This window comes from Debaryomyces hansenii (assembly GCF_000006445.2).
Source record: "Debaryomyces hansenii CBS767 chromosome G complete sequence".
NCBI lineage: Eukaryota > Fungi > Ascomycota > Pichiomycetes > Serinales > Debaryomycetaceae > Debaryomyces > Debaryomyces hansenii.
In genome coordinates this window covers 218,037-239,172 of record NC_006049.2, presented here as the reverse complement: position 1 = coordinate 239,172, position 21,136 = coordinate 218,037, and the positions used below count along the sequence as shown (strand labels likewise).

Genomic DNA, 21,136 nt, shown 5'->3' with positions numbered 1-21,136 from the left:
TATTAAACTGTAATATAGAGATTCCTACTGTTGCAATCATATAGTCTTAACTAAGTAGTTGTAATAAATTATAAAATAGATGAAGCATGTCAGAGATTATCATAATATTAATAATTAGAGGTTACAATAAAATAACACCAACTCCACTACTCTTATCTTCAACAAGTTCTTTAGTTTGGGGATCAATTCCTCCGGTTATAGGCCATGTCTTGTAATTAAATAAGTAGTAGTTCAAGAAACCGTCACCACTTCCAAACTTACAATTCTTGATGAAGTATGGATTGTCTTGCGAAGACAAACAATTGAAAACATCAACATTGTATTTTTTGGAAGTAACGAGGGCATCGCTCATCAAAGAGGATAATCTTTGCTTGTAGGCAGATTCATCATCATTTTTGAAGGCAGTATCGGAGGCGTAGTAATACAAATACGCAATTCCTAATTCATCATGCGATGGATTATCCAATACCGTGAACGGTAATAAATAGTATGAAAAGAAGTCGGTTAGACTGCCTTCAGAATTCTCAACCACGTACGACTTGATAACGTTAGATGACGTGTCTGTTGATTTACCACCCAATAGCCAATGTGCAAGTTCGTCCTTTTCAAAAACTTGAACAATGTCAAACTTTTCTTGAAACTTATGTAACAAATCGTAAACTTGGTCTAAGTCCTCAATCTTCATGGAACGCAAACCTTGGGTTTTAGTGGTATTTGGCAAAGCGTAGTTAGCAAGCATCCCAGATTTGGTCTGGTTTGCCGGCAAGTGGGAGAATCCAACATCGTATAATTTAGACCAGTTTATCGGACGATGAGTGTAGCGACAAGTTGCGACCGGTGATGGTAAAACGACACCGCCAGTATACAACGCTTGCCAAATATCATATTTATTGACTCTCCGGGTGATTTCTTTAATCATTACAGGTGCTAGTCTTTTAGATCTTAATTTCTTGTGCACACACAAGAAATTAATTTCAACACTAGGAATAACCTTTTGGGATTTATTTAACTTCAAAGTGATAGGAATCGCAGCTATGAATGCCACCAATTTGCCTGTTTCCTTAACACGAACTCCGGCATGCCATTCTGTACGCCATCCTGGTGGCTTCAAAGCCCAGTTAAAGAATTCATGAGAATACTTGAATCTGAAAGTTGCGTCTTGATCTTCAACATAGTTCTCATACAAAAGCTTATAAACCTCGTCTAATTGATCTGTCTTTTCCAAATCAACTGTGCTCCATTCGAACTCATTGAGTAACGGTAATGGAGTATCAGGAATATCATCTGGTGTTTTTGTCTGATCAATTGGTCCCTCGGAATCAATTTTTTCATCAAAACTAGGAACTGGTTGGGTTTTCCAAAATTTATAGTCTTTCATTTGTTTCTGTTGGGGTTCGGTTAACGACTCCCCCATAGATAAAAGCTTCATCAAGTCCTCAATAGACTTGGGAGGGTCCTTCTTATCTTCTTCAGACATTTCTATCTATAGAGTTATAGTATATGGGTAATGATAACTGAAATCGAAGCACATTTAAACGACGGGCGAGCATAAATTTTGTGTGAGCCTAATTTTATTGAGATCTTTAGTCTCTAATAACGACATTAGACGAGCTACTAAATTGCAAGATATGGTATTGAAGAACTCTAAATGGGATAGGAAAGCCAAAACCAAGTACTTGAAGAAACATGGGTTGAACAAGAAACCTGTTTCTATTGAGCCAGACCAAAGACCTAAATGGTCTTCTAAACGTGCTGGTACAAGTAATCAACAAATAATTCTTGAAGACAGTGATAGTGAATGGGACTCGGAAGAGGACGAAGAGCTCTTAAATCAATATTATCCAGAAATAGGCAAAGAAAATCTAACTCGAGAACAGAAAGAAAAGATTAAACAACAAATTTTGCAAGGTCTTATCGAGGAACAAGAGAATAGCAAGGAGGAGGCAAATGAAGCAGAAAGAAACAGAGAGGAACAAGATGGTATTTACCTTGGATCGGAGGAAAATAGAATTAAAGAGAATATCGCAGAAGAAAAGAAGACAAAGCTTGATGAATATGTATCGAAAGATACAGTATTAACTAAGACCAAAAAGAATAGAAAGTTACCGAAAAATAGAATGCAAGACAATCTTTTGGAAGAATATGGCATAGAAAGTTATTCTGATACCGTGACGAAAGACATAGACGATTACAACCTGTCATATTATTCGCAAAAGGAGCGACGTAACATTGATAAGATTCCTGCTAGTGAACTTGATGGGTTCAGAATTGGGGAGTCATCTTTGGTCAACAAGTCAAAGGCGCCTTACCAAGATACCCATACCCTAAGAAACTTGACTGAAGAAGAAATTAAAGAAAATGCAGAAAGAGCTGTAAAATCGGAACAGAATAAATTCTACAACCAAATAAAAACAAGATTCAACGTTTCAGAATCTGGCCCAAATACCAAATCAAAGGTAATAGAGATAAACAATTTTAATGAAAATGATGCAGACCAGCTAAAGAATTTGAATTCCAAATTGATAAACAATAACCTGGGTGCGCCTGCCCTTGTCGATAATGAACTAGATGACGATATAGATATATTATTAGGGGATGTCAAACATAAGAATGAACCAAAGAAGGTGAACAGCACGCCTGAAAATTTACAGCATAATGATAATATAGACAGCTTCTTATCGAGTTTGAGTATTTCTAAGGATAAGAAACTAGCTTCAAAGAATGAAAGCTTACATCAGAATACGTATTCAACAAAGAACTATAGACCGAATTATCAGGAACCAAAGACGTTACCAGATCAGGATTTCCTAGATGATTTGTTGAGTTAAATACATCTTGATGTACATAGATAATGAAAACATACTGCATATAATACAAACCTCATATAGATAGTCGAATGCTAATTATTTATTAAGAACTTAACTATACTGCAACAAGAATTTAGCTTGTGAAATCTGTCACTCGTAGCGAAATGAGCAGTGGGACTTCAATAATTGATAATAACTTACAAAATGATGTTAATACTCATACTTCGCTACTAACAAGTTTATCAGCTGAAGATAATGAAGCAATAGCATTATTTGAGAAGGGAATTGAGAAAGAGTCTCATGGCTCGATGTCGGATGCCGTGGAATTCTACAGAAAGGCTTTTAGGATTAATGAAAAGGTGGACTTATTGTATAGGACAAAACGGGTACCTCATAATGTGTATAAGTTGAAACAGCAAGGAGGCAAAAATATTGCTAAAAGGGTAGATGAAGCGAAGGTACGATCCATTGATGTTGATAAGCTACTTGAATCATTTCTGAACGCAGAAGCTCATGCACCAGATCCTAATAATCCAGATCAGCAGCATGACGATATGGTGACTATTAAATTTCAAAATTTAGATTTGGATGCGGATACGATAAAGAACCTAAAACCAATTTCGGCTTTAATGCATTTACCAAACGACATATGGATGCATATATTTGAAATACTACTTATAACGAATCCAGAGTCATGGTTTAATTTTTCAATAACATGTAAAAAGAATGCATTCCTAGGTTTGGGATCAAAAAATATTTGGAGAAAATTGTGCTATTTGGTTTATCCTCAACAGGTCTACTATGAAAACAAGTTATACCTAGAGTCAATGCAGGCACCAGGTATGTCTGATTCTCTTTCATTGCCTGTACCATATGATCAATTGATGATTTTACCGCAGTACCAGAACTCTTGGAAGTACATGTTACGCAACAGGCCATTTATTAAATTTCATGGTTGTTATATAAGTGTCATCAATTACTACAGCGAAGGAGGAAAGGCAGAGTTTTCATCCAGCTGGTCAAATCCCGTAAAAACTATCACATATTACAGATACTTGCGGTTTTATCCTGATGGAACATGTGTCAAAGTTTTATCAACCTTAGAGCCTAACAGAGTGATTCCAAACTTACTGAAATACAACTCACAAAAAAGCCTAATCCCAACTGTTGTAGATCCGAGTGCTAAAACAGTAATGACTAATACCCAAGTCCCCACAAAAGAGAGCCACAACATTTATCATGGAAAATGGACTATCTCGACTAATGGCGAGATTCACATCGAGATAAACGAAGGGTCTGTTCCATATTACAATTTCCATTACCATTTCCAGATTAAATCATTAGGCGGTATATTTAAACATAGCAAGCTTAATTGGATTACATATTACGCTATCCGTAAAAAATTGAGTCAAGATGACGATAGAGAAGGTGAGGAAACGGAATTTCCTCTTAAGAATGAAAAGGCATTTAAGTTTCTGAAAGTTAGAAGCTACAAAGTTGACAATTAAGTAAATAGTACTCCATTTAGTGTAGGGGAAGTAGTAGTTAGGACATAATCTAGGGTAATATAAGGTACATGCGTGTAAATAACAGTATACACACGAAAATTATCTCTGAAATTTTTTTGTGCGTTTTAAACCATCGTTCGTTGGAAAATTTGATTTAAAGGTATAAGCCGTCGAATAAAATCAAGACAACGGCGTTTTAAATCATTGAATAAGTAAAATGTCTCGTTTCTTTGTTTCAGGCTACCCTTCTGATTCGTCATCGGAAGAAGAAGACTTGTTGAGTTCTTCTGAGGAAGAATTACTTTCATCTGAATCTGAAGAAGATAATTTCTCATCAGATTCTGAGTTCGGAAATGACTCTGACAATGATTCTAGTGATTCAGACTCCGATGGAGCACCATCTGGTCCAACTTACTTTTTAAAGAAAGATTTTATGAAAGGTTCCGGAGATGGTTCAGATTCAGACAGTGATGACGAAGGTAGAAAAGTTGTTAAGTCCGCAAAGGATAAATTGTTAGATGACATGAGAGACTCAATTGAATCCATTAATACCGCAAAGAGAGTAGGAAATTGGACTAACATTTTAGCAGAATTCGAAAAGTTAGGTCGTTTATTAATAAAAGTAGGACAACAAAAAATTGGTACTCCAAATTTTTATGTTAAGTGCTTGGCTAATTTAGAAGATTATATTAATGAAACCGTTACCAATGAAAAGGAATCTACCAAGAAAATGAATGCCACGTATTCCAGAGCTTTCAACACCGTAAGACAAAGAGTTAAGAAACAAATTAAAGAATATCAATCTCATATGGACTTATTCAGAACTAAACCAGAATTATTTGAAACAGAAGAGCCATTAGAAGGTATTGCAAGCACAATTGCTGGTGCACCTCAACTTAATGGTGATGAAGATTCGAATGCCTTTACTTCTGTAGGTGCTAAGACTTTCAGTCCAATCTTCACAACTTTAAAGCAAATTTCAGAAACTCGTGGTAAGAAAAACATCGACAAGGTTGAGCAAATCCAAACCTTAGAGGACTTGTTGAATGATACGTCGTCTACCGGTACTCCATTTGAATTGATTTCTATTTACCAAATGTTATTGTCAATCAGATTCGATGCTTCTTCTAATCAATCATTTATGCCAATTGATCAATGGAAGAAGAATGAAGCTGATCTTAATTCATTCTTGCAATTATTGAAATCCAAGTCTAAAGAATACCAAGTTTCTGAATTAGGTACAGTTACCGATGATATTGATATCGAACCTCCTGCCAATGCTGATGGTGTCAAGGTTGTATTTGGATCTATCGCTTCCTTGATTGAAAGATTAGATGACGAATTTACCAGATCTTTACAATATTCCGATCCACATTCTATCGAATATATTCAAAGATTAAAAGACGAAAGCATTATCTACAAATTGATTGTGAAAGGTCAATTGTACGTCGAATCTACTACTCCAGTAGAAATAAGATCGAAACATGAAGCTGGACAATTATTTAGAATTGTAATGAGAAGATTAGAACATATCCATTATAAACCAAATCAATTAATCGCTGCTAATGAAACTGAAGCATGGAAGAATATTGACACAAATGTTGATTCAACAATTGTTCCAAGAAATTCTGATCCAAATGATTTAGTTGTTGGCTTAGCTGACTTCTTGACCCAAAATGCCAAGTCCATCTATGGTAAGAATGCATTGTTATGCAGCATTTACTATTATGCAATTAACAACCAATATGTCAAAGCCAGGGACTTATTTTTATCATCCCATATTTATAGTACTATTCATAATTCTGAATCTTCATTGCAGGTCATGTATAATAGAGCATTGGTGCAATTAGGGTTAAGTGCTTTCAAAGCTGGTGTTATTGAAGAATCTCATCAAGCATTAAATGAAATTGCTAATTCTCAAAGATTAAAGGAATTGTTAGGTCAAGGTTTCAACTCCAAGTATCCAAGTCAAGCTACCACTGCTGAAAAGCAAAAGTTATTACCATTCCACATGCACATTAATTTAGAATTATTGGAATGTGTTTTTATGACTAGCTCCTTATTAATAGAAATCCCAGCTATGGCTGCAGTTTCTAGCTCTTCTAAAGATTCTAAGCGTAAGGCTTCTCTTAAATCATTCAAGAGCAAGTTGGATTTCCATGAGAGGCAATATTTCACTGGCCCACCAGAAAGTATTAAGGATCACGTTGTTCACTCTTCAATAGCATTGCAAAAGGGTGACTGGGCAAAGGCCTACAAATTGTTATCTTCGATTAAGATTTGGAAACTTATCCCAGATAACGAGCAGTTATTATCTATGATGAAGAAACAATTACAAGTTGAAGGGTTAAGAACTTACATCTTTACTTACAAATCCATTTACACCAAATTATCTATTGCAAAATTATCAGCTATTTTCGATATTGAAAAGGAGTCCGTGTATTCTATAATCGATAAGATGATTCAACCTGGAGATATCAGCGGCTCTATAGATGAATCTAAGAGCTTCGTGAACTTCACAACTAATGACCACCAAAGAACGAAGTTACAAGAATTAGCTATTGTTATGAACGAAAAGGTTGGCTTATTAACAGAAAAGAATGAGAAGACCGCTTCTAACGGTTACAGCAGAAAGCAACCAATGCAACAACAACAGCAACAACAGCAACAGCAACAACAACAAAAGGAACAAAAGGAATTATTACATGAGGAAAACAATAGATTCAGATACGCTAACGTTAACGCTAACAATGATGAATTCCAAACTACTGCTTAAGTTTGAACCTTTCTTTGTACAAATTGACTTTTCTTTCCTAACTATCATTCCTATTTTTGCATGGCTTCTCTGCATAGAAAGATTGGGGTGTACTTTTGATTCATAGATTTGATGATCATGATAACGATGAATGGTGCTTATAAAAGATGCTGATGATTATTACATATCATAGTCTAATTTTTATTTAATTTATAACCCAATATTGTTCTTTTAGTTTTAATTAAATATACAGAAATTTTATAGTTTGATATCGTTAACGTTCAGCCGCAAGAAATGAGGTTTAGAAATTTTTTTTTTATGGCATTATAATCATAGTAAGATAAAATTCTATCAAAGAACACGAATTATAAGGCCAAATAATAATACGTAAAGCAAAAGATAATGCCTGAAGAGAAAGTAGCAACTAAGAAGATTAAACTTTCAGCCTTGTGTGAACTTTGCAATGGCCGTAAGGCAGTGATGAAGAGACCTAAAAATCTTCAAAAATTATGTAAAGAATGCTTTTACAATGTTTTTGAAACTGAAATACATAATACTATAGCTGATGCTAATTTATTCCAACCCGGAGATAAGGTTGCGATAGGGGCATCGGGAGGAAAGGACTCCACTGTGCTTGCATCTGTTTTGAAGACGTTGAATGAGAGATACGACTACCGATTAGAACTCGTTCTTTTGTCTATTGATGAGGGTATTAAAGGATACAGAGATGACTCTTTGGCTACAGTTAAAAGGAATCAGGCTCAATATAATATGGCTTTGGAAATTATATCTTATAAAGATTTATATAATTGGTCTATGGATGAAATCGTTTCGTGTGCTGGTATTAGGTCCTCATGCACATACTGTGGTGTTTTGCGAAGACAGGCCTTGGACAGAGGTGCAGCAAAGTTGGGAATAAATCATGTTGTTACAGGTCATAATGCAGACGATATGGCAGAAACAGTCTTGATGAACTTATTGCGTGGTGATACAGCGAGATTAGAGAAATCATGTACCATATTAACACAGTCTACAGGCTCTCCCATTAAGAGATCCAAACCATTTAAATACTCATATCAAAAAGAAATTGTGTTGTATGCTCATTATAAGAAATTAGATTATTTCTCAACTGAATGCTCTTATGCACCAGAAGCCTTTAGAGGCACAGCAAGAGAGTTGTTAAAATCGTTAGAAGCTATAAGGCCTTCTTGTATTATGGATATTATTTATAGTGGAGAGCACTTGGCATTAGCTCCTAAAAAGAAGAGGACTCAACAATATAAAAACAAGAAAAAGACTCAGGTGGATAATGAGCATGAGATCAATGCTGATGGGTCAATTACAATTGGCACAAGGGAATTTAAGGACGGTAATAGATGTGAAAATTGTGGGTACTTAACATCAAATAAAATTTGCAAAGCTTGCGTATTATTGGCAGGATTAGAAATGAATAGGGCTAAAGTTAGTGTTGATAATAACACTGCAGTTGATGGTGCTGCAAAGTTAACAAAGACTTTGGAACAGTTAAGTTTTTGAAATCATAGTATATAGAATATTTAGTACTAATACATTTTGCATTCATATTTATTATTCAAGAGGGCCTTTATAAATGTTTGCCGATCCTGCTTGGTAAGTCGGGAAAACCAAAGTCTCCGCAATAACGGTTTTTTGCTTCCTAGTAATACCGAAGACAATTACCTCAGCGATATCCTCAGCTAGAAGGGGTTCAACCCCTTCGTATACTTCATTAGCTTTAGCCTGGTCGCCATAAAATCTAACCAAAGAGAACTCAGTATTAACAGCACCGGGATCAACTTCAAGAACTCTAATCTTGGTGTTAATCAATTCCTTTCTTAATACTTGAGAAAAATATTTGACACTAGCCTTGGTTGCACAATAGACCCCACCTCCTGGGTAGGTTTCTCTCCCAGCGACTGAACCAATATTCACAATGTCTCCACTATTCTTTTCCTTGAAACGAGGAATGACTGCTTGAGTCAATCCAATTAACCCTAAGACGTTTGTTTGAAACATCCCTTGAATGTCTTCGTCTTTGATCTCACCAATTTCATCCTTCCCCAATGCTTTACCCGCATTATTGATTAAAACATCGATATCAGAAAACTCTCCTGGTAAACCACTGAGGAATGGTTTAATCGAATTAACAACTGAAACATCTAGTTTAGCCAAATGAATTTTAAGCGATGGAAAATCATTCATTAACAGACTGGATAATTTCTTTAATCTGTCCTCCCTTCTGGCAGTTAGGATAAGCTTAATGTTTCCATTTGCAGCGGAAGCAAGTTCTTTGGCAGTTGCAGAGCCAATACCCGAAGAAGCACCTGTAATTAAAATAACCTTGTTAGCTAAACGTGCAGCAGCCTTGGCTCCAAATGACATATTGTAGTAAGAATTGACTAGAATAAATAATATATAAATACTGGGGTTAGCTTTAGTTTTTCGCACTTAAGCACCTCATAATTGTCCATGACATTAACGAATTATCACTACTACTCTAGTATAATTCATACGCTATACTTAAACTGTCTTGTATTCTATACTCAAATACTAAATCTAAAGTTATTTATCGCTTTCACGGTATAAGTGAGATGAGCTGGCTTGATTGGTTGAAAAGACTAATGTCTCAGCAATAACGGTATTTTGCTTTCTTGTAAGTCCGAATACGACAACCTCAGCTACGTCTTCGGATAATAATGGTTCAGTACCCGCGTAAACCAGCTTTGCCTTTTCCATATCGCCCTTGAATCTGACATTTGAAAATTCAGTTTCAACATTACCAGGGTCAACCTCAAGAACTCTAATCTTGGTGCTAATCAATTCCTTTCTTAAAACTTGCGAAAACGACTTGACACTTGCCTTAGTTGGACAGTAAATTCCACCTCCAGGGTAAGAGTCTCTTCCAGCAATTGAACCTATATTAACAACATCTCCGCTGTTCTTCTTTTTCATGATTGGCAAAACAGCCTGTGTGATGGTAATTAACCCTAAAACATTAGTTTGAAACATCGATAACATATCATCTGTGTCAATGGTTCCAACTTCATCACGGCCCAAAGCCAAGCCTGCATTGTTGACTAATACATCCACGTCAGAGAATTCTTTCGGTAAATCATTGATAAATGGCTTGATAGTCTCGAGCTTAGATACATCTAGTTGAGCAACATGAACCTTGATGGATGAATATTTGTCAGTCAATTCTTTAGATAAATTATCCAACTTTTCTTTTCGTCTAGCACACAACACTAATTTTAAATTGCCATTAGCGGCTGATGCAATTTCTTTGGCAGTTGCTTCACCAATTCCAGATGAAGCACCAGTGATTAAGACAATCTTATTGGCAACACGTTCAGCAGCTTTAGATCCGTACGACATAATAAGAGACAAATGATGATTACTAGGTTATAAGCAATTCAAATTAAAGGGGCGAGAATCCTACCAATTTTCAGAGGTGAGAGTTATACAAACGAGCCATTAAAACGGAGTAAATAATTAATATAAATCACATATATTTTTTATATAAGTAGAGTTAAAATTATATCCAAATTTCAATAATTACAACCAATTTAAAATTACAACCAGCAAGTAAAAATAATAAACATTACAATTAGCTTAGTAGAAAGTAGATGGAACTTGAGCTTGGTATAACTTCTTAGATTTTTGGATTCTGTGAGGTAATGGGAATTTCAAGTCTTTGGTTAAGTATTGCTTAACGTATTGTCTCTTAACATCTTCAGTCTTTTCTAATTCAACAACCTTTAAGATGTGAATGTTTCTAAATCTAGCTCTGTGTCTAGCAGCTAAATCTTGGTACATGGTTTCAACAGCACCAACTCTGGTAACGTCACGGTATTCTTTGTACATGTTGTGAATACCAGATCTAGATTCGTATCTGATCCAGACACCGAAAGTCTTAACCTTGGTTGGGTGGCTTTCAGCGATGGTGTTAACGGAAACGATTTCACCAAGGGTCTTCTTGACCTTGTGTAATTTTTGTAAGAAATACCAGTAACGAGATTTAGCAACAACAGTGTTTGGAGCAAAAATTCTCATACGGTACAACTTTGGTTCTGGAGCAGAATCAGTTGGGAGACGACGACCGATAACTTGATATTCGTTTAATCTAGACATTCTAAATGGGTTAGTATAACTTGTTCAGTACAATTAAAATAATTCTCATCAAATTTTTCACGCATGGAAATGTATGTACGAAAATTTTATCTCTCGACGTAAAGCTTCCAACTTCGATTTAGACTTTCATTACATGTTCCCTAGCCTTTATTCCCTCGTACGAAAACATTTTCCGTTTCTCGGTCTAATTATGGGTCGGCGAGTTTGACAAATTATCTCTCTGAAAACTGGCTTCAGAAGAATGATACACTACAGTTTGAATGTAATAATCTTACATTATGCCCTCCTCTTCTTGTATAAGTACTTAATTCTTCTTCAGACTATGTCTTCATTGATTTTTCATGTCTTAATGCCATTTTCCAATATTACTTCTCACTCTTTATCTTCATCATAATTGCTTTGCTCGTTCTTCCTGGGAGTATATAATCTAGTACATTTATCTCATGCTATAATTATGAAGTCACATACCTTACTGTTGATATTCCAAATGTATATGGCACCTATACAAGCAAATAGACTTTTTTCACTATAACATTTTTTTTATTGTAGCGAGAGCCATCGTTGAGAAATTCAGTTTTTGCTGGAAAATTACACAAACTCGCATTTGACAATCTGTCCGACAAAAGACAGTCCGATAGTTTCTCTGACATCACATGATGATTCTTAGTTAAGGGTATAGACCCTAACTGCAAAATCCTGGTTCCGTAGCTACAAGGTGCTCTATGGTTAGAATGGAGCGCACGAGGAGATTAGGGGTTATTTGTTATATGACTGTGTCGACATTCTGGATACGTATATTTATCACTAACTCTTGGAATTATCTCCTCTTAAAGCTACAAATATGCGTAGATTGAAATGGATATACTGGTATTCAAATACGTAATTCGATATATAATTTAGTTGTATGTCTATTTATTGATTATTGTGATTTCTTAGCTTGAATTTCAGCTCTCCTTCTCATGCGCTTTTCTCTGTTAGCTTTCGCAATCTCACCACTTTCTGTGCTCATGAAATAATCGATCCAACGAAAAGAGCTGGCATAGTTGCCAATAAAATAATGATGGTGGTCGTCGTGGTGATCAGCACCTGCCCAGAACGGTAATACGTTGTGTAGTGACCATGGAAAGTCGTAACCGGAGTGGGAATCCACCGCTTGGAATAGTCTCAAGGTTATCCAGAACGAAAGAGTGAATAAATGCAAGGAAGGTAGGTCAAGCGAGGGTTTGCATTTGGTTATGTAGGCATAAATGATTGGGAATCCCACGGTTCCAAATCCAAGAGACATTACCTCTACCGGATGCGCATATTCTGCAGTCAAGCCAAATGGTGCGGCATATCTGTGATGTTGCTTATGAATATATTTGTATAGCCAGCCATAATGAAATAGTCTGTGAGCCCAATAATGCCAGAAGTCTTCACAAACAAAGAATAAGCAGATTTGTAAGAACATTACTAAGTAGGAAGGGAATGGGACGTCGATGGAGATGTTCAAAGTAGCACATAATGGATGAAATAACCAGATTGGTAAGGCTTCCACGAGTAGGTGCAGTTTCAACACCGACTTAAAGCATTCCCACTGCTCCTTGTCAGAAGGTATTTTTTCATCCTGGATCTTCCATTTATTAAAAAAACTAATCCGATCAATTATTAACCAAGGTAAACACCGCCCGAAATACATAAGTTCATGGGTAGCAAAAAATAATATACCAGTAGCCAAGATATCATTATTCATGTAAATATACCATGAAGCCCACAACTTTTCAAGTATGTTGAGCTGGGATACTGATGTGTCCCCTTGCGAAAGATTTTGCAAGCTATGAAATACATCGGTATACGATTCTGTAGAGATATTAGATGCCAAGTGACTATTTGCCAATATGGGCAGTAAAGCTGATGTCCGTTTGAATAAATCCATTTTCCAATATATACTACAAACTACAGAAACTTCGATGGAACAAATTCATGTTATTTATATACTAGGATCGTTTATATGATCGCTTGATAAAATGCTTTGGCAGCCTAAACGATTTGCGAATGGCATGATTTTTTTTATACATGCGGTATACGAATCATGGCACCTTCCAACTATTTTATTCTAGCTTATACGATAAACTATATACGATGGATAATATATTAATGAAGTATTTAAAATTGTTTTCTATTAAATGTAAACTATATGGAATGTTTAGCAATTTAAAGCACTCTTCCCTTTGGTAAAATATCTACCAATAAGCTATCATCAACGTTACCTAAGTTTAAGCCATTAGTAGCTCTGTATTGTTCAATGTTTTCGAAGAATTTGTCGAATAAGAATGCGGTATCTAATGGACCACCCTTGGCTTCAGGATGGAATTGAGTTGAGAAAATAGGCCTTGACTTATGTTTCATACCTTCATTGGATAAATCATTCAAGTTTGTGAAATATGGTTCCCAGTCAGAGTCTAATGTTTCAGCGTCAACAGAGTAACCATGATTTTGGGAAGTAATATGACATTTACCAGTAGTTAAGTCCAAGGCAGGAATATTGTGGGCTCTGTTACCATATTTCATCTTGATGGTTCTAGCACCACTTGCTAAAGCTAATAATTGATGACCTAAACATATACCAAAGATAGGCAAATCATGGTATTTTTCCATAGTCTTTGCTAAATTTTCAGTGGTACTTGAACAATGGGTTGGGTCACCTGGACCATTGGAAATAAAGATACCATCAAATTTGTTAGCGATTTTATCGATTGGATAATTATAAGGGAAAACAGTTAATGATGCTCCTCTTTCGACTAAACAACGTAAAATATTTTCTTTAGCACCACAATCTAAAACTGCAATATGAAGACCCTTGGCATACTTTTCTGGACAGCTGATATGGAAAGGAGCTTTAGTACTTACCTTATGCACCAAGTTGACAGACCCAGGATCTTCAAATGCGGCATCCTCATCTGCATCGTATTCTTCGCCAATCGTAATCTTAGCCAAAGAAGACCCCTTTTCTCTAAGGTAAGAAACAAGTTGTCTGGTATCAACACCAGAAATGGCAGCTACACCAGATCTTTGACACCATTGTTGTAAAGATTCGACAGCAGTCCAATGAGAATACTCTAATGCAACATCAGCAACAACTATACCAATACATTGAACACTTGGCGATTCCATGTGCTTCAATAAGTTAAATTCATCTTTAAGAGTCGACGATGGAACCCCATAATTACCAATTAATGGCTGGGTAAAACACAAGATTTGACCCTTGTAAGATGGATCTGTCATTGATTCTGGGTATCCAACTAACGAAGTTGTAAAAACTGCTTCACCACTTATATTTTTGTTAGCACCAAATGAATAACCACTGAAAACTGGACCATCTTTAATTGTTAATGTAGCCCTGTCTAGTTGCGACGTTTTGTTGGTGAATGTGCCACCAGTAGCTAAATAACGACGGAATAATTGTTTAGATGCAATCAACGGTGGTTGAATTACTCTAATCATCTTCGATTTACTATATATTAATTATGGGTTTCTAAAGTATTAAATTATAGAAGTGAAAAAAATTTATCTTTTTGGACTCGATGATTGATAGCGAATCGCGGTTAATTTTAAAAAAATCTGGATTGCCTCATTTGGAAGTGAGTCACCACCAATCACCGCGGCCGTTCAGCCAACAAGAATTGGAACATCGACCTTCACTATATTATCTGCGAACTCATCTTGATCACCACCACTTCCTTTATATTTGACAAGAACTTGTAAGCAATATATTCTTCCGACCAAACAACTCTGAAAGCTGGGTATTAAATTTATATTATTCTTATTAATAGTAGTTAATGGTACCGTAAGCTTTCTTTCCCATTTAATTTTCTTATTTGGCAATTGCTTAGCTTTCCAATCTTGTTCATTATTCAATAACTCTGGATTGGTTGAATGTGTAAGAGTCTTGAAGTACTCTTTGACTGTGTCCTTCTTGATTCCTAAAGTTTTCATTGACTTTAAATATAAATAAGATGTCTTCGAAATGTAAATTTTGTTAGCCTGTAAGAATTGAATATAATTATAAACTTGATCTTTTAAAGATTGCAAATTATTCCTGGTAATTTCAACATCATCTAGTAGTTTACTTTTACTTTCATCGGGATTTGTATAAAAGAAGTCGTACTCAAGTATCACAGGTAAAGGAAATTCAGCATTGTATGTCCAAAACACAAGGTTAGTCTCTATACTGTCTATCTGCGGAGGTTTCGTAGCATTATCAAAAGGTACAAACGACAATACTATGTCAACCGAGTTAAGCACGTCCGATGCACTTCTATTGTAGAGATCACTAATACTAGTTGTAGACGCTGCAGATATTCTTGGAGCTAGATCATTTGATTTGGTTGGAGCCAACTTGATTTTGTCAGATATAGACGATGCTGAAGCTACCGAACGTAATGCTGCTCCAGATATAAAATCATCAGAATTGTCATTGTTATATTTCATTAATAATTTTGGTGAAGTGTAAGGAACAACCTTATGAGGTACTCTAACATACAAGCTCAGTTCTCCGATTCTAACTAACGATGACAAAATCTTTTTTTTCTTTTTCCCATATATCGTAACTGGAACTTTCGATCCAATCATCTTTTCATCTCGAAATTGTTGCTCTTCATCAAGTTCAGCTTGGGAACAATCTTTCTGTAAATAATGCTCTTTAATATTCAAGTAATATAGGTTTGAGTTGGTAACTGTACGATCGATTGATAAGTTCTTCTTTTTCACATCATCGTCTTTGAATTCCTCTCGCGCCAACTTCGAGTCTATTTCCTTTTCTATATTATAATTCAATTCGTAGATTTGTCTCCAGGTACTCAAATGAAGGTAACTTTCGAATAATTTTCCATCAATTCCTATTGCTCCAAATGTCTCAGTACCATATTGAAAACCTTCATTGTAATATTTAAATTTTTCCTTGAAATCTGGTACAAACCTCAAGAAATATTGACTGTGCTTTGAGATAACGTAGTCAGCCTGTGAATTTGGGTCGTTAATCTCATGCTGCGATAAGGGATCTTTTTGATTCTTAGCATTCAACTTATCTATGAACTTGGCTTCAATTGTATAACTTACACTAATATTATCAAAACTGTAGTCTTTGGTTAACAAAGGAGTGCCTCTCACATTTAGAAATCCGTATCCTAACGCCTTATTAAGTACAATAGTACCACCCCTATTATAAAAACAGGTTTTATCTAATCCCATCGATGGAGGTGGTAATATATGAGGCAACACATCGTGAATGCAATTGTTATCCAAAAGCTTGTGAGGAAATTTAAACGTAAAAAATTTTTTATACTTAGTATGAGGCCTCAAAACTCTTTCGTTTGGTAATCCAAGTTCACAGCCATCGTGAAGGTCCTTAGTGAAAGCTTCATATTCAATCCCTGCACTATTGGGAATCTGAGTATATCCATAAGAAGCATTGAGATCATACATCTTCAAGAACTTTTTTATTAAAACTTTATCATATTTGTGTATATCCGCAGGATTAGCATTGGGGTTTGAATGAGTTGTCTTTATAGTACCATCCAATGTTACTACAAATAAACCAAAATCAACCGGCTCATCTGACGTATTTGTAATTATAATATATCCATTTACCAAATCACCACTAGAATACATTTTCAATCTAGTTTCTAAATCATTTGGTAGATTAGGTTGTGGTACTCTTTTGGTTACATAAACTTGGATATCTATTGGAGAATTGTTTAATTTTGGCAATTTGTCTATGTTATCTAATACCGTTTCACCGTATGTATCATTAGTTGCGACTGGTGTATTCTCCTCGTTTATTAAATGTTCATTGGCTTGATTAGTATCATTTTCATCCCCACCAAAGAAATAGTTCTCTTCTTCATCATTGTTATCTAACGCATACTCATTAATCCTTTCACTAACATTCTCCATCATAGAATCTAGATTATTATCTCTATTGGATGATATTGGCGATAATCCGCTTGGGGGAGTCGGTGATGAGTTAGTAACATCCCCATATATAGGAGGGTTCACTGATAAATTTTCACTGAATTGGGAATCGTCTCTTTTCAAGATCGATTGAAACATTTGAAATGATGGTAGGACATCAAAATACTCAGTTTGGGTGTTGGAGCTAGCAGGAGATAATAAGTTTGTTTCATTGGAATTGCTAAGGATCTTGCTATAGTTTTTCAAATCATCGGATGGTCTATAGGGAACATTTTTTTGTTGTTTTTGATTCTTTGATGGGCTTCCTCTTGAAATCAAACTTGAATTAGGTCTCCGTATTGGCGAGGATGCGTTAGTTATTGAACCGCTTGATGTCGTAGAAGATACTGTGAAATCATAAGATGGGGGATCGTCAGATGGGGTACTTCCACTAGACGTTGTAGGAGACTTCCCAAGACTCTTTGAACCTCCAGAAGGTTTGTGAAAATTCAAGTGCATTCCCACTTATACTATATTTACTTTATCTAAGTATCCTTAAGTATTCCTTCAAATGTCTTTCAAGAGTGTCAAATTATATAAATAAAGGTGATGATGTCGATGCCGCGCACTATCAAAAGTTCTACAACTTTTATGGAAGATAAATATTTTATTACTATAAACACTAGATTATTGTTAGTATACCATATTAACAGTCTAGCTGGTTATGATAGAATACAAAGTTGAAAAATCAGACTGACATGCAAATCGAATTTTTTTTGGAGTTCTTCATTGATGTTCTCGAGAAATTATAAAAATCATCATTTTAAATACAATGTATTCGCCGTGATATATAATACATACTTTTATGTTGGGGACCTCGAACGAATTTGAGCGAAGAAAGACTTAAACAAAAGCATTAAAAGTTATATCAGGAACCACGGCCGGTCAAGGCCTAAAATTATCATCAAAGTAAAGGAATTACAAGTTCCAATACGCAGTAGACCGTCGTGATAAATGTGGTGAAGTCATCATTAACTTTCAATATGCTATCGTTTAAATCTTTCTCACTCAAACACTTTAAAGAACAAATAATCGACTGATTATAAAATCCGTTAATACGAGGATGAGTAATTTATATACAATTGATAAAGCATACAACAAATAATATCAGACACGAAAAAGTTTCTCTTCATTAAAGATTCAGACATATGCTTGTCTTTTTTTTCAAGCTCATCTTTTATTGGATTTGCTGTACTTTATCAAAAGCATTAACCAAATTACCCACCTGGATTAATTTGTAAATGTTCATTGATTCTATCATGTTAGTCATTGTTTCCATTTTCATTTCAAGTTAAAATAATTTAGATATCAGATTTGCATGAATGGTATTAAAAAAAGGTTGTCATCAACGGGAATCCCGAAATTCTGACTCGTCATCTAAGGAGATCATCTTTTATCTATTATTATTCTTCAACGAAACGGTAGATACATACAATTACAAGCCCAAAACTATAATCAAGTTTTGCCAAATGAAGGGATATATTGTCTATTGAAATTTGTTAGTATATATGTCCAATGATAGTGATACAGCAGAATACAATTAATCACATTTTTCAATAAAACAATAGGATCAGTAACAGTGGGTTTCTGAGGCCCACCATAAATGCGTTGTCACTCACAAAATATTCAGTGCCCAGTGCAATAATTCCTCATGTTAGCTTTAGGTTAATGATATCGTATCATGAACGATCAAAACATACCTAAGATTATTGTTAGTAAAATGTTCGATAACATCAAAAAAATAATTTGAAATTGAAGTATTGTATCAGGAAGTGCAAAAACTTATCAATCATAGAGTTTCAGCCAGTAATTCCAGCTTTGTTTTTGTTAAATCATCATAATAAATCAATCTCAAATAAGTTTCAAATTTGTAACATACTTATTCTGCTTATTTCATTAGAATTAGAAAAAAAATGGAATAAAAAAAATATAGGATGTCTATACTTGTTAGTATTAACACTTTGAATTATAAAATTCACTATTACTCGGGCAAACAACTAATATCAGCAATACTTTTGTGATCATTCTTAATAGTCACATACTCTAGTTTGAAATTTATGTTTGGATCATCTTTTACGTTGTAATAACCCAATGAGTAAATTATGAGAACGTTGGTTCTTTAATAAACATACACTAAACAAATTGATATTATTCAAAGAAAAGCAAGAAAAAGAAAGAACAGCATTGGACGTTTTAAAGACAAAATGGTATAAAAATTTTCGTTTGAAATTTGCATTTTGTGTAACTTCGTTTCTCCGGGTAAAATCCAAAGGATTATAGGGTTCCAGATGGACTTAAGGTTATCGTATGAAGCCCAACTACTAGCGATAATGATACATTTTGAAGGTGGTGAACTAATATAGAAATTATAAAATATGTGTATTGATATACATAGAATGTAGAGTTATTATACAATTATATGACAGTAGACTTTTACTTCTTTTGTTGGGGTTGTTGGTTATTCATTGCAAATGGTGGTGGAACTGGTGGCATAAACATTGGTGGCATTGGCATGTTTGGATTCATAGCCATCGGCATAGGTGGCATTGGCATACCTGGAGGCATTCCAAATGGCGAAACCATTGGAAGCATATTTGGTCTCAGAGGTAATCCAATGTTTTGTCTCTTTGCATCTGGTTGGTCGTCATCGCCCTCGCTAGACCTCTTCAAGGCATTATTTGCGGCAGTAATTGGATCTTCGATACCTAATTGTTCCCCCTTTTCTTTGATATAATCCTGGAGACTCGATTCCAATTCTTCATTTCGTATAAGTGTATCTATGAAGACATCTTCAGAATCACAGTTTGGACAGTGGAAGTCATTTTCAATCAATACTTGTTCCAAAGTAGGTTGATGGTAATTAAAGTTTGTCATTTTCTTTAAAATTTCTTTAGACTGACAGCATGACGTCATAACTATCGGTGGTGCCAATAACTTTTTGATCGAGCTCGCCAAAGGATCCAAGAACTCTGTCCTTTGGTCCTTCTCGATACATTCCAAGATCTTTGATTCAAATTCCTGCTTTGCCTTCATTGCTGCATTTTGCTGCTTTTGTTGGTAATTAAGCCAAGTCTTATTATCGGCCATTGCAATAACGTATTCACCAGTTTCCGTAATCATATATGTATTGCCCTGTTGATCCACGAGGTCACCATTTTCATTCGTTGTTATTTGATTATCGGACCCATCATTATTATTTTCTGCCGCTGTAGCCGCCTCTTTGGAGATAGTCTTCAAATATGACTTTGGGATACCGGTAGTCCTCTTAATCTTTTTACCTTCAAAATTAGGATCGGTATTAGTAGGACAATTTCTAATCCAATGGTCTTTGCCACCACATCTATAACACATATATCCTGGGGGTGGTATGTCTTCTGGATTAGTACCAGTAGCGGATGGCTTATTGTATACCACCTTATGTGTAGAAAGCTCATCTTGCGTTTGCGCCCATGCGTTGGATTGATTTTCGAACATCAATTTAATACGGTCTTCTTCGGATATATTTTCGTCCACTGGTCTACTCTCATTCTTATTTGCCGCTCCGTTGGCTGCCATAGTTGCCGTTGTATTCATCACCTTCTTATTAATACGTGGTTTTCCACTGACATATCTTGAAGCATTATTGAATTTCCCATTCTTCGATAAACTCGGCGATCTTTTTGCTAAAACAAAGGATGACCTAGATATAACATCTTGATCGTTTTCGTATTCCAAGTCTGGCTGTTCCAGGTGATACAATCTTAAATTAAAATCTGTACCTTGACCAAGTTGATTCTGTAATATGATTTCATGCTTTAAATCAAACACACTTATACCCGTCCCATCGAAATGAATGGTCGATTGAGTTTTCTGGGATAAAAACTTATAAAATATAGTTGATGACATGGTGGGTTGAGTTCAAACTCTAAGTATTCTTTGTAGGTCTA

General features: G+C 35.3%; 13 protein-coding genes across 13 annotated transcripts; 4 read left to right on the top strand and 9 right to left on the bottom strand. All coding sequences in view use genetic code 12, as the record gives it.

The window, feature by feature from the left end:
- Positions 1-121: 121 nt before the first annotated feature.
- On the bottom strand, positions 122-1,477 carry DEHA2G02816g (DEHA2G02816p; the record flags this gene model as incomplete). Its single annotated transcript, XM_461667.1, has 1 exon — positions 122-1,477. One exon carries the CDS (start codon positions 1,475-1,477, stop codon positions 122-124), a length of 1,356 nt encoding a protein of 451 aa, XP_461667.1.
- A 151-nt stretch (positions 1,478-1,628) lies between these two features.
- On the top strand, positions 1,629-2,828 carry DEHA2G02794g (DEHA2G02794p; the record flags this gene model as incomplete). Its single annotated transcript, XM_461666.1, has 1 exon — positions 1,629-2,828. The coding sequence occupies one exon, from the start codon at positions 1,629-1,631 to the stop codon at positions 2,826-2,828; it is 1,200 nt and encodes a 399-aa protein (XP_461666.2).
- A 143-nt stretch (positions 2,829-2,971) lies between these two features.
- DEHA2G02772g (DEHA2G02772p) lies at positions 2,972-4,315 on the top strand (the record flags this gene model as incomplete). Its single annotated transcript, XM_461665.1, has 1 exon — positions 2,972-4,315. The coding sequence occupies one exon, from the start codon at positions 2,972-2,974 to the stop codon at positions 4,313-4,315; it is 1,344 nt and encodes a 447-aa protein (XP_461665.2).
- A 217-nt stretch (positions 4,316-4,532) lies between these two features.
- On the top strand, positions 4,533-7,091 carry DEHA2G02750g (DEHA2G02750p; the record flags this gene model as incomplete). The annotated part of the gene is made up of 1 exon (XM_461664.1): positions 4,533-7,091. The coding sequence occupies one exon, from the start codon at positions 4,533-4,535 to the stop codon at positions 7,089-7,091; it is 2,559 nt and encodes an 852-aa protein (XP_461664.1).
- Positions 7,092-7,472: 381 nt separating this feature from the next.
- Positions 7,473-8,606, top strand: DEHA2G02728g (DEHA2G02728p; the record flags this gene model as incomplete). Its single annotated transcript, XM_002770522.1, has 1 exon — positions 7,473-8,606. The coding sequence occupies one exon, from the start codon at positions 7,473-7,475 to the stop codon at positions 8,604-8,606; it is 1,134 nt and encodes a 377-aa protein (XP_002770568.1).
- Positions 8,607-8,657: 51 nt separating this feature from the next.
- On the bottom strand, positions 8,658-9,470 carry DEHA2G02706g (DEHA2G02706p; the record flags this gene model as incomplete). Its single annotated transcript, XM_461661.1, has 1 exon — positions 8,658-9,470. The coding sequence occupies one exon, from the start codon at positions 9,468-9,470 to the stop codon at positions 8,658-8,660; it is 813 nt and encodes a 270-aa protein (XP_461661.2).
- Positions 9,471-9,650: 180 nt separating this feature from the next.
- DEHA2G02684g (DEHA2G02684p) lies at positions 9,651-10,463 on the bottom strand (the record flags this gene model as incomplete). Its single annotated transcript, XM_461660.1, has 1 exon — positions 9,651-10,463. The coding sequence occupies one exon, from the start codon at positions 10,461-10,463 to the stop codon at positions 9,651-9,653; it is 813 nt and encodes a 270-aa protein (XP_461660.2).
- Positions 10,464-10,700: 237 nt separating this feature from the next.
- DEHA2G02662g (60S ribosomal protein L20) lies at positions 10,701-11,219 on the bottom strand (the record flags this gene model as incomplete). The annotated part of the gene is made up of 1 exon (XM_461659.1): positions 10,701-11,219. One exon carries the CDS (start codon positions 11,217-11,219, stop codon positions 10,701-10,703), a length of 519 nt encoding a protein of 172 aa, XP_461659.1.
- A 919-nt stretch (positions 11,220-12,138) lies between these two features.
- On the bottom strand, positions 12,139-13,134 carry DEHA2G02640g (DEHA2G02640p; the record flags this gene model as incomplete). The annotated part of the gene is made up of 1 exon (XM_461658.1): positions 12,139-13,134. One exon carries the CDS (start codon positions 13,132-13,134, stop codon positions 12,139-12,141), a length of 996 nt encoding a protein of 331 aa, XP_461658.2.
- Positions 13,135-13,412: 278 nt separating this feature from the next.
- Positions 13,413-14,702, bottom strand: DEHA2G02618g (DEHA2G02618p; the record flags this gene model as incomplete). The annotated part of the gene is made up of 1 exon (XM_461657.1): positions 13,413-14,702. The coding sequence occupies one exon, from the start codon at positions 14,700-14,702 to the stop codon at positions 13,413-13,415; it is 1,290 nt and encodes a 429-aa protein (XP_461657.1).
- Positions 14,703-14,867: 165 nt separating this feature from the next.
- On the bottom strand, positions 14,868-17,669 carry DEHA2G02596g (DEHA2G02596p; the record flags this gene model as incomplete). The annotated part of the gene is made up of 1 exon (XM_461656.1): positions 14,868-17,669. The coding sequence occupies one exon, from the start codon at positions 17,667-17,669 to the stop codon at positions 14,868-14,870; it is 2,802 nt and encodes a 933-aa protein (XP_461656.2).
- A 445-nt stretch (positions 17,670-18,114) lies between these two features.
- Positions 18,115-18,944, bottom strand: DEHA2G02574g (DEHA2G02574p; the record flags this gene model as incomplete). Its single annotated transcript, XM_002770521.1, has 3 exons — positions 18,115-18,246; positions 18,644-18,696; positions 18,911-18,944. The coding sequence occupies 3 exons, from the start codon at positions 18,942-18,944 to the stop codon at positions 18,115-18,117; spliced, it is 219 nt and encodes a 72-aa protein (XP_002770567.1).
- Positions 18,945-19,643: 699 nt separating this feature from the next.
- DEHA2G02552g (DEHA2G02552p) lies at positions 19,644-21,095 on the bottom strand (the record flags this gene model as incomplete). The annotated part of the gene is made up of 1 exon (XM_461655.1): positions 19,644-21,095. One exon carries the CDS (start codon positions 21,093-21,095, stop codon positions 19,644-19,646), a length of 1,452 nt encoding a protein of 483 aa, XP_461655.2.
- Positions 21,096-21,136: the final 41 nt, after the last annotated feature.